General features: G+C 46.0%; 1 protein-coding gene across 8 annotated transcripts in view; it reads left to right on the plus strand.

Annotated features, from left to right (window-relative positions):
* The window catches only part of ascc3 (activating signal cointegrator 1 complex subunit 3), a gene marked incomplete at its 3' end in the record, with an annotated part of 122,202 nt that overhangs the window by 6,851 nt on the left and 102,605 nt on the right, over positions 1 to 12,746 (plus strand). For all 8 annotated transcript variants that reach the window (XM_014330397.2, XM_014330395.2, XM_014330396.2 and 5 more), the window contains 2 exon segments: positions 2,651 to 2,801; positions 4,997 to 5,574. In XM_014330397.2, the coding sequence (XP_014185883.1) occupies positions 2,651 to 2,801; positions 4,997 to 5,574 (729 nt within the window).

The raw sequence follows: 12,746 nt of genomic DNA on the forward strand, positions 1-12,746 counted from the left end.
GACTAGATCCAAATGAAAAGTTGTTCTTAGGATGCTCTCGAGGATGAAAGCAGCCATTGTGTTTGTAACGTGCAACCACGAGCTGCTGCTTTTTTAGCCCTGTTGGAGAAAAACTATGTAAAACTACACGGGCGTGGAAGTTTGACACGGCACCTACTGTGTATCTTGTAGTCCAGGCTGAAACTATCGCCCAGGACAAGCTGACATGTTGTTGTGGTCTCAGACTGGACAAAAGTCTGGGACAAACAAGAGGCTGAATATATCTGTAGTAAAATGAAACGAAAGCATCTGTAATGAAAATTGAATGTTTCATATTTGATATCAAGCAGCTGATGTGATTTCAACATGTTTGTCATATGACAGAAATGTAGCTGTGCTGTGACAGGCTGTTTGTGACCCAAACTTTTCTGTGGCTTCTGTTTGTTGGCTCTGCTGCAGACGAGGTGGCCCGTGGCCTTTGAGTGGCTGCTGATGGCTCAGAGTAGCAACCCTAATTTTTATTGAATGGATACAAAGTTTCTTGCTGCTGGTGACGAGCAGTCATGTATCCCAGACTTGACAGAAGAGGTTAAGAATACAAAGTTACTGACACAGCAGGGAAATGTTTGTCATTTCTGCTGTTGGAAATAAAACATAAACCAGTTTTTGCAGATTCTTTTTCTAACAACTAAACCTACAAACAAAAGTCGTCTTTTCTGCAGTGAAGATGCTATTTTCATACTTCCCATCTGCATTTAGGATACGGGATCTTTTCTTACTGAAACAAATAAGGATCAAGTACTTTGCTAGAGGAACGAGGTCAGCTGAGGTGCTGTACGCTCACCTTTACCTGCCAGCTTCCTGTCCTCTGCTCACTGATGACTTCCATATATTTGTGTCCGTGTTTCCTTTTCCCTGCCAGTCAGCATTACTGTTTGTAACTGAGAGGTGTCCCTGCTTTTCTTTAGTTTCTCAGATCAGCTCCTCGTGTTTAAAATGAAACTGAGCATGCTATTCAACCACTGATCTTCAGCTAGCTAAGCTCTCGTTAAATCCTCTAAGCAGAAAGTGTTTCTCCGTGGAAAGGCAAGCTGAAGTCAGCCCAACATTATCTCTCAGCTTTGGAAGACGTGCAGATGCTGATTGTAACGGAGTCGTTATGTTAATGCTTGTTCTGACCTCCTGAGCGCTGAGCGTGCATGAAGAGTCCACGACACGTGTGAACTGCACTGTTCTGGTGTCAGTGAAAAAGCAAAAACAACGAGCATTATATTAGCAGTAAATGAGATCAGCACTGACCAGTAGGGCTGCCACAATCGATTATTCTGATAGTCGACTAGTCACCGATTATTTTTGTGATTAGTCGACTAATCAGATCATCATCCATTGGACGTAAAACTACAGCTTATTGCACCAGCAGCATCTGCTCTTATATAACTATCATTAGCTTACAGCTTTAATTGTTTAAGGTGCTAACTAAAAATAAAGACAAGATGATAGTTTATTACATTTTAATGAAATCTGCAGATTGTTTCGGTGGAGTTTAATAAACTCCTTGCTATCTAAAATATAACAGGACACCGGAGTATATTCTCCAGCATCTCACACTTCTGATAATCAGCTGTCTGCTTGACGTTTATTCAGCTGTGTAAAAACTATAACTTTAATCTCAGCCAAACCGATTTACTCAGGAACAAATAAAATACTAAAAAAGCCAAACAATAACATGTTAAGTTATCTAAGTGACTCATATATCATGTTTAACCTGAGCAGTGAAAGACGGCGGTGGGTTTGAAAACGATTTGCCGGGAGTCCGGTGTTCTCACGGCTCTAGTGACCCTTGACCTCCCAGCTAGCTATCGAGCTAGTGGGTAACAGACGCCTCCGAAAACGTCGGAGCGCTTTTGAAAATATGCGGTGTCCTGATAAACTGAGCAGATATTTGAGGTTTACACAGCTACATTCTCGCCTGAAAATATGTTAAACGTTTATTTTGTGACCCAGAAAGAATAATAAGAGTAATATTAAAACTAACTAGCTGCCGCCATTGTTGGAAACTGAGCTGGGCCGCGCTATGAATTCTGGGACACAGCTGCTTCTTCTTCTTCGGGGTTTAACGGCAGCTGGCATCCTTGTACATGCAGTGCTGCCATCTTCTGTTTCAGTCCGTTATTACACTCTTAAATCCTGCTACTTATTCCTGCGTCTTTTGGGATCTTACAAAGCTTCAAACGACGTGTCGACTATTAAATCAGCCGTCGACGATTTTGATAGTCGACGTAATCGTGACTAGTCGACTAATCGTGGCAGCCCTACTGATCAGTAAGCATGAAAACAAACAGAGCTGTTCCATATCACTCACAGTGTCCTTTAGGTGAGTCGACCTCGTACTGACAAAGGTTCAAACAGTGAACCGTGGGAGTGGACCCATGATTCAGTCTCTGTTGATGAACCCTGCCCACAGTCAGTAAACTGGGCCTGTGTAATTAATAGTATAGGTTCTCATATGCTCAGTGAAATATAATAGAAATACTTTAGAAATACAGTGTTGTTAGTAATGCACAGGCTAAGTGCTGTTAACCAAAGGTGGTCATTTCCAGATACTTGTGATCAGAGCAGTGAGTGCTGCTCTTCTTGAAGTGTAATTGCATCTCTCTCTGTGACTCATTAGGCCAAGCGTCTGAAGAGACAGGAGCTGTTTGCCAGAGAGGGCCTGACGTGGCAGAAGATTGTCCATTTCTGCACCGAGCATCAGGACAAAAGTCAGCAGCAAGCTGCCAGTCAGGAGCTGAAGAGCCTGCTCCTGGCAGCCAAACAGATGGGTAAGGAGGCACACCTCAGCTGTAACTCGTGTTTGTGTGAAGCTGGAGAAGCGTTCATGAAAACCTCAGAATGCCTGTTTCTGTTTATACTCATTAAAACCCTGAATAAAGAAGGGCGGGGCCAAAATGACATCATGCAGTGTTGGTAGGTTATATGTGGGGGAATTCTCTGCAAAAGCAACATGGAAGATTTTGCAGGTAGTTTTAATGGCTGTACTCTATCAGCTGTTAATGTGATCATGTGGTTATTGTACTGTTCACACGTCTTCCATGTGAAGGTTCAAACACAGAGCAGCTCAAACCAAACAGCATGTTTGATGGCAGAGTTAAAGTCTGTCCATGTGTTACTGAGCTCTGAGGAAACCCTGCGAGGATCTGATTGGCTGCTCACTGTTCACCAGCCAGACTAACAGTGTGTGTGCTCGTTTGTGTGTTGGAGCTGCCCTCAAACTGTGTGACTAGATCCAAATGAAAAGTTGTTCTTAGGATGCTCTCGAGGATGAAAGCAGCCATTGTGTTTGTAACGTGCAACCACGAGCTGCTGCTTTTTTTAGGCCGTTTTAATTGGTTTAAATCCTTTTCATCTGTTTTCACTTTGCCTCTCCAGCCTTCTTTGCTCTAGTCTGCCTCTGTCCTTTTGACATTTTTTCCTCTAATTGGACAATTATGCTGCATTTCTTTTTTTTTTCTTTTTTTTTTAAGTGCAGTTCTGCTAAAGTATGAATTGTTTGGAATAATATTTAAATGAGGTGCAGGAACAGTTAGCTCGTGTTTGGCCTTTCTTAGAGCTGCCGACTCTTTCTAGCACTATTAATAGTGCTGTGCACAGATTTAATGGCCATATAAAGCAGTGCTGCTGTCTAGGCACAGCTAATGGTAATAGAAAGGGTAAAGGTGATTGTTGCAGCAATCCTAATAATCGTCATCATTAAAATGATAATCATTACATCCATTTTCCCTTAAGATGGAAATTCTCCTTTCTGCCAGTGTTTGGGCCACACTGGGTTTTAAGGAAGAAAAGGAAACCAGGTCCGTTCCTCACAGGGCAGCTAGTGTTTAATGAATCCTGTGGGTTATAAACCTCACGTGGACGTTACTGACAGAAGCTCCGGTCATGCTAACAGCTGAAGCCAGTCGACTGATACTGCTGGCAGTATGTGACTGCTGAACAACATCATGCATTTAAATGAGTCGATTGATTAGTGACTGCGTCCTTCTTTCCTGGCATTATTGGCTTTTTATGACTTGACATTATAACAGAGTTCATGTAGAAGGTAGAGTTTGGTGTTTCTCTGGGGCGGGTACAGGAACATCCATGGGTTTCTGGACAGTGACACACTTTTAGAGTTTTACTTCTGTATACTCGAACAGTTGATTTGATTGCAGTGCAGCGTGGACACCCAAGTCTGTGAATGCAATGACTCAAGAACGGGGCAGCTTTGATGAGTTCGAATCTCAGTGACTTCAACCCTCGGGTTGGGGTTTTTGAAAATCTTGTCGTGCCACAATCTTGGGCGATCGTGGCTCAAGAGTTGGGAGTTCGTCTTGTAATCGGAAGGTTGCCGGTTCGAGCCCCAGCTTGGACAGTCTCGGTCGTTGTGTCCTTGGGCAAGACACTTCACCCGTCTACTGGTGGTGGTCAGAGGGCCCGGTGGCGCCAGTGTCCGGCAGCCTCGCCTCTGTCAGTGCGCCCCAGGATGGCTGTGGCTACAATGTAGCTGCCATCACCAGTGTGTGAATGTGTGTGTGACTGGGTGGATGACTGGACGTGTAAAGGACTAGTAAAAGCGCTACAGAAATACAGGATATTTACCATTTGTCAGTGTCATAACTCAGGCAGGAGGCTGAGGGTAGAACTGGCAGCTGTGCTTCGAATAGTTGGATGTGCAGGTTTGTTGCAGTTGGGAGCGTCTACAGCCAGGTGCAGTGTTTGCTTCCATGAGAAGCTCAGCCACGCCTTTGCTGCAGTTGCCTTCAGTTGTTGCATGTTTACAGGTGTCTCTACCTTCAGTTCGTCTCGAGTCTGGAAACCTATTTTGGGTTGCAGTCAGAGTTCGATGCCTTTACAAACTCTTGGTTCTTGCAAATATAAAATGACCAAAGTGTGTTTTTGTTCAAACATGTGTGGACCCAACTGTAAATTCTGTGCATAACGCTGCAGTGCTAACTGTGGTGTGCATGTGCTTGTTCCACAGTGGCTTCTGAACTCGGTCAGGCGGTGGGTGAAAGCGCAGCCGTGTTCCTGTTTGAAACCTTCCACAACAAAGACCACGTTGGTACAGAGGAGACTCGGGCCATCAAACACATGTTCGGTCCCTTTCCATCATCGGCAGCTGAAGCGTCCTGCGCCTCTGTGGGTCGGCTGGTGGCTTTGCTCGGTGACTCCCGAGTCGAAGACTTTATCCAGAGCCAACGCTCCTGCCGCAACCTGGACCGAAGCGCCGCTTTTGGGCGCAACATTGCTTTCTCACATGACGGTTACACACTCGACCCACTGGAGGGGCTGCCCTTCTCCGGTATCCAGGAAGAGAGTGCCAGCTTGGATTTCATCAACTTTTTCAACAACCAAAAGAGCGGCAAGACGGGCATCAGTGAAGAGGCTCCGTCCAGTACAGAAAGCCCCCTGACCCCGGGGGATGGCTCCATCCTTAGAACAGAAGTAGATAAATATCTGTGTGGAGGCAACATGATGTCATCCAACCCAGAGGAGCTGTGCACGTCTCTGTTTGAAATGCTGGCCTCACACAGGAGCAACGATGAGCTGCAGAACGAGGTCTGTACCACTGGTCTGTTCGTATTAACCCTGAAGGTTAGGTCAATATATAACATGCACATTAATAGAAGTCACTGGAAAGTAAGGAACTCATTTTATGCAGAAGTGTTGACTGAAGTTGGTGTTTCAGGGTTGTTTTTATCCTCACACATCATCTTCACATCATCAGAAATCAGTGCCTCTGTCATATTTAATATCTGTCTGCACTGTTTCTTCATGTGGACCAATCAGATTGTTTGTACAGATTCACCAGTGCTACAGCGTCTACACTGGTTGTTATGGTAACTTGGCTTTGCAAACACTCAGGAATAGGACATGCATCATCCTGCCCTAGACCATCTAGTACGAACCCCACCTCTAAAGCACCATCTGCTGTCATGTCGTCCTGCACGGTGCTCAGCTCGTAGCAGGCTTGGAGGTCATCCATACGCTTGATTATAAACCTGACAGACTGTTGTGATGCTTTCATCACTGCATTTCTGTGAAGTTTGACCTCTCCCACTGTTATGTTTATTGTTGTGCAACATCTATTGATTCTATCACGCTGACCTTCAGCAGCACTGGAGTTATCATGTCCTGGCTGTTAAACCATACTTGGCCTTTACCTCTGCACATTTCAGACTTGTACATTTTGACCTTCAGTGGCAATAAAGACCTGGAAATATTAGAAGCCTAATGTGCACACAGTTAAGACCATAAGGAGAGATGTACCAGTGTTGCCAGTGCCTGACTAGGGTTTGTTTTTCCCCACTGTGTGACCTGGGACACTGATTAGAACTATTAGAAAATGATAGCAACAGTGTTACAGTAAATTCACCAGGTAACAGGATGTGGACCCTTTTGTCTTTCACTTGTATCCATAATTTTCCTGATAACTGCTTTGATCCTTTGCCCATATCAAGGCTCTTACTGGGGCTGCTGGTGTGTGCTTGGATATGAGCTGTGAACACACGGAGCTTTAGCTGTAGGTGTCAAAGGGATTTCAAGGTTTGATTGTGTTTGTTGTTGTAAGGTTTTCGTTGTATTGCTGTTCTCTTTGGTCACAGGTCGAGGACATTTCAGTCCCTCTCTGTCCACGGGTATTTGAACACATCTTTGACTGTGGTGCCAAAGAAACGATGCATTCAGTGCACGTTTGCTGGTGTTTGTTTTTTAGTAGATTCTGCAGTGAAATCATCTAAATGATTAGTATAATGAATACGTGTGTTCACACCAGGGCTGTGTGGTCTGTTCTTCCTCTTCATTGAGTGCAGACACAAACACCCTTTGGAGACGTAGTGTCGGCTCCAGTTTAACTCCAGTGCTGTTCCTTCATATCGTGAACATGACCACAGTAAACACACTGTAGGTGTGAAAATGGCTGTAAATATTCACTTTGTCAAATCAAACGTATATTTTTGGAATTTCATTTTGTCTCAAGTCTGTGATTTAACGATGATGAAAACAAAGAGTGGAAATGAAACCTGAGCTCAGCGGTGATGCAGATCATGTGCTGGTGTGTTCAGTGTGGCAGGGGTGCACTTGTTGCCGTGCTGTTAGCCATCAGCTGTCTATTCTGAAGCCAAGGGAAGGAAAAGTGTTGCATCAATACAAAGGTATTTAGAGATAGTGATGAACTTATATTCACAGTTTAAGGAACAAAAGCAAAGTGTTCCTCGGGAAAAGCAGGATGAGTGTAAAAGCAGTGACTGCCATTAGCTGTGTTTCTTCTGTCAGCAGCTGAATGATCACTGCGTGCTGCTGCGCCTCTTCATATTTGCCTCAGGGTCGTCACCACAGTAGAATTTCAAACTCGGCTGTATCACAGGGAAGATGTTTACCTCTGCAGCTACACCAGTGTTGGTGAAGAACTCCTTTCTTAGTCAACTTGTTCATTTTCACCATCGATCGTGGTGATACATTTTACAACCTACTAATAAATGAATGGGTGAGCAAACAGCACAGTACCTAACATGCACATATTTTCATTATTGTAGAACAAGAGTTAAGAAAGTTAAAATATGAAACGTCACTGTCAGCCGTGCAGCTGGCTACAACCAGACGACACATCAGCCTGCAGCTCTGCATCCTCAGCTGTGCCTGTGTCCTGTTGGTCTGCTGTTCACTTTATCTCATGCTCTGGACTCAGCTGTGGTGCACCCACTGCTCTGCACATCTGGTTCTGCTCTGCACATCTGGTTCTCTGTGTGTCTGTAATCCACTTTGCCTTGGTTCAGTATTTTACAGCCACTGTGTTAATGATGAATGATGGTGGCTCTCAGGTCATTGCTTATCTTGGACAAAACTGTTTAATACTTCAGTGTTGATGAAACTGAAGCTCTACGGACACGTTTAAATTCCTCCTAACATGAACATGAAGGAGCTGTTAGTGAGGGGCGGAGCTGTGTGTCCGCCTCAGTCATGTGCTTCTTTCTTTTCCGAGTCTCATTGTCAGACCAGTAACATCTGGATGTGACTAAATTTGTACTGCAAAGACTTTGTGTGCTATTGTGTAGAGTTTAGCTTGTTGTGCTGAACGTCTGCTCCATGGAAACATTATCTACATCCTGGAAAGCATACAGTCACAAAATAATCAGCATAGCTGATGTTCTTTAAGCATAAAGTGCAGCACAGCATAAAGCACAGAGTGGACACGAGGTTTGTGAGTGCAGTAACTTGAGCTCGACACCACAGCTGTGTCTGCTAAACTGTTTTAACCTTCATTTACCCACAAAGTTGATTCTGTTCATCTGGAGTAACGTTCGTCACTCATCAGCTGACTTCTTCAGTCCCAGCTGACTGCAGGTTTCCAGCCTTATAAGCAATGACTGAAACCAGCAGCAGTGGCTGTGAGGTTCCTGATCATAATATGCAATAATTTCATAACTGTCATGACCAGTGATCACAGAGAGCTGGGGAATGGTTCCTCAGCTCTCTGCAGTCTGAAAACTCCACGTCCAGATGAACAGAATCAACCTTTGTGGGGTTTCTTGCCTGGATGATTGAGCATCAAGACTGCCCTCAGTTAGTTTTTAGCTCTGCCGCTGACAGACAGCTCCACCTCAGTCTAAGTGGGAACTGTTGTCTCTCGGTGAACTTCAGTGAACCAGGATCAGAATACTTTATTAATCTCTAAGCACATTATGTGGGTTACAGTTGCTCCAGGACAGTAACAGACGAACTATTTAAACAATGCAATATGTTACAGAATTTTCAAATGTAAGAAATCGCACCAATATTTACAGATCACTCAATAATAAATATCAGGGACTAACAGAGGTCATTATAAATAAATATCAAGAATACTGAGATGATTTGCTGTGTCATTCTGTGGTGCATTATGGGTAATCTCAGTCTCTCACTGAGCGTGCTCCTGTGACTAGCCAGCACGTGTTTTTATATTTATATTTTATATTTTTGACGTAAGCGTTGTATGACGTGGTGAAACAGCAGCCCTGAAGAGTGACAGCTGTTTAAATGTCCAAACACTGGAGTGTAAGTTTTTGTGTGAGGGATTTGCTGTGCAGCTTTGGGGTTTGTTTGGATCTACATCTTCCTGTGTAAAGCAGATTAGGCTGCTCGTTGCACGGGTCTGTTTCTCACCCTATTTGAACCTCTAATTTGCTATTCTTCACATTCTTATGGGAAGCAGGAAACCATTTTGTGCCTGTGGATTTTCAACACTTCACTTATATGTCCAGGCTTTCATCTGCCCCTACCCCACAGCCCTTCTATCAATTTAGCACAGAGTCAGAATTGTACAACTTCAGCTGATTCCAGTTGCTTCCAATGTTTCTCACGTAGTTGACATTTGGAAGCCAACTTTCCCACAGACATCCTCAGGTGTAGACTGCTGTGTGTGTGTGTGTGTGAGCAGAGACACACACGGAAACACACTGTGAGAGTGCACCTGCAGGCTCTCTATGCATCTACCTCTGTGTGACTCCAAAGTCAACACTAAAGTTTAAAGGCTTTGCACTCTGTGGCATTAAAGCCAACAATGGAGAAACTCGCTTCTTATTATTTCTCATTGGTGACCTTGGATTGCTGACATTTTGTGGTGGGTGCTGAGTGCAGGCGGGAACCGCGGACTGCAAAGCCATTTAGTTACATACAGATTTGGTCATGTCATTTCATGGTGAGGGGAGTTCAGTACAGTAGCAGGGAGATATCTCAGAAACTTTACATCTTTATAATTTTAAGCTTAAGTTGACTTCTTCCATTAGTTACTACTCATATCAACTGGTTTTCCATTACAGCTGATTACCACCTAATATGCGTGGTCATCGTCATAGCAACGCGGCCGAGTGTCCTGTGACGTAATTGGTATACGACACAAACCATAGAACAAAGATGGAGGTGGAGGCGATGATACACCTGCTGCTCGCTCTGTGGCTTTTCGTCATACTCTGGGACCACGCCGTTGGTTTTGTAGCCATCTCCCTCATCGCCGGGTTTCAAAAATGGTGGTTTTGATTTTTGTGCATGAGACTCTCTCATGTCTCATCGAGTGACGCCACTGATGAGCCAGTTGCTAGCATGCGGTCTGACGACATCACATTTTAGTACCTGCTCGGATCGCTTGGAATCCTGGCTGTGCAGGAACTATTTTAGTACCCGGTACCAAGTACTATGACCTAATGAAAACCCCGAAAACTGTGAACAGTCGATCCGAGTAGGTACTAATGGAAAACAAGTAGGCCTGCAGAGCAAGAGCGAAGAGCTCTAATAGGGTGATATGGTACTACAAGGTCATTAAGATAAGATGGGGCCTGATTATTTAAGACCTTGTATGTGAGGAGCAGGATTTTGAATTCTGGATTTAACAGGAAGCCAAAACAGGAGAAATCTGCTCTCTCTTTCTAGTCCCTGTCAGGACTCTTGCTGCAGCATTTTGGATCAGCTGAAGGCTTTTCAGCGAGTTTTTAGGACATCCTGATAATAATGAATTACAGTAGTCCAGCCTGGAAGTAATAAATGCATGAACTAGTTTTTCAGCGTCACTCTGAGACAGGATATTTCTAACTTTAGAGATGTTGCACAAATGGAAGAAAGCAGTCTTACATATTTGTTTAATATGTGCTTTGAAGGACATGTCCTGGTCAAAAATGACTCCAAGGTTCCTCACAGCGTTACTGGAGGCCAAGGTAATGCCATCCAGAGTAAGAATCTCGACCCTGGAAAGACGGTTGATGTTTGTGGAAAAAGTCTTGGGCTGTCGCACAGCATGACCCTCTCCTTTCCAAGTCTGGAGCCCTGGCTTTGTCCGAGTCTGAAGACGAGGATTATCTGGTTGATGTCCCCGCAATTAGCTGGGCTGACCACATGGAATATGTTGACGGGTTAGCCGATGACGAGCCGGAACCATGCAGGAGCGCTGACGGGCTTCAGCCTGGGTTGAAGCCCGTCAGCGCTCCCCAGTAAGACGATGATGTGCTGGACATCGGCCTGGACATCCATGGTTTGTCAGAGGATGAGCAGGAGAGCTCATTGTTGGCCCAATGTGCCGCTGCTGCTGCGCCGGTCGGCCACGATGATGCCTCTCTTTTCTCCCTGTTTCGCCATGCTGCTGAGAAGCTGCATGTGACTGGCCCTCTCCTCCGCCAGCTCATGTTCCCAGACTTTGTGTGCAAGCTAACAGCATCATGGGACAAACCTCTGTCTACCTGCGTCACTATGCCCGGCTATGGACAGTCCATGGAATTGGACGGCGCCGAGGGGGCTGGCTTAGCTAACCCACTCCTTATGGAGCCGTCTCTGGCTGCTTATCTGACCCCGTCCCATAACCATGGTGTCGGCGGCCCCGCAACTCTGCTGTCCAAGCACGGCAGATTCTCTGCTTTGCAGCTGGAGAAGATTTATCGGGCTCATGCCGGCACTACTCGCGCCATGAGCTCCGTCACCATGCTCCAGATGTACCAGGCGATGTGCCTGGCGGAGCTCAGATCGCTGGTTCCTGATGACAGCCCGCTGGCACCTCTTCTTAACGAAGTCAGAGTTGCCACAGATCACATCCTCCGTGCGTCTCGCTGTGCAGCACTCTCCCTTGGCAGAGGGATGGCTTCGACAGTAGTGGCGCAGAGGCACCTGTGACTGACCCTCTCTGATGTCCCAGATAGGGACAGGGCTGTATATCTGGACGCACCAGTGTCTGCAGCTGGGATATTCAGACATTCACTTGAAGCCATTCAGGCTAGATTCGATCTGAGGAAGAAGCAGACGGGAGCTCTGCTCGACATCATCCCCAGACGTCAGCCCAAGCCCGCAGCCAGCTCTCACAGGCCCGCCGCTCCTCTGCCGACTGGCAAGAGAACGGTGCCCACTGCTGAAGTGGGTGTGCCGCCAGCGAGAGCACATCCTCCGGCCCGAGCTCCACGCCAGTCGGCCTGGAGCAAAGGCCCACCCTCGGGCCCCCGGCGGGACCCGACGCCCAGGAGGAAGAAGCCTCAGCCCTCCTAGCTGTGGTTTCGAGTGGAGAAGGGGTCCAGCAGCAGGGAGACACTGCTTTTTACCCCTCTGTTGCCGCACAAGAGGTGCCGCTTAAGTTCTGTTCAGGTTGTCAGCCCCAGAAGGCGCTGCACTTTCCTAACACTGTCTCCCAAGCACAAAACCCCTGCACACAAAATGCCTCAGGTAACTCCCTGTTCAGGTGTGTTAAATGTTCAGGTGACCACATCGAGTGTTCCCGCTGTTTTTCATTGTTGTGCCCCAGAAAAGGTGCCTCCAACAAAATGTATGAATGTACATGTTTCCATGTTACAATCAATAAAGAGTGTTGTTTATTCTCAAACAATCACAAATGCTCAGCCTGCAGGCAGAATGAGCCAGGTCAGGCAGGTGATGCAGTCCCCTGCAGACACACTGGGGGGCGACAACGCCCTGCCGACGGTGCTGCAGGTCAGCCGGCTGGCTGCTCACTTCCCTCAGTTGCGTGCTTGCGCCCCCTCTCTGTGGGTGCTGCGAACTGTTGCCATGGGTTACCGGTTCCAGTTCCGGGTCAAGCCGCCTCGTTTCCAGAGAGTCGTAAACACGACTGTCAACACCGAGGCGGTGATGATACTCAGAGAGGAAATAAAGGCACTATTGCAGAAAAGAGCAATACGAGTAGGAAATAGGGCTGCTCAATTAATCGAATTTTAATCACGATTACGATCTGGGCTTTCAACGATCATTAAAAATGACTGAGCCGATTA

The sequence above is a fragment of the Haplochromis burtoni genome, unplaced genomic scaffold (assembly GCF_018398535.1).
Source record: "Haplochromis burtoni strain Fernald_Lab_line unplaced genomic scaffold, NCSU_Asbu1 Contig_785, whole genome shotgun sequence".
Taxonomy (NCBI): domain Eukaryota; kingdom Metazoa; phylum Chordata; class Actinopteri; order Cichliformes; family Cichlidae; genus Haplochromis; species Haplochromis burtoni.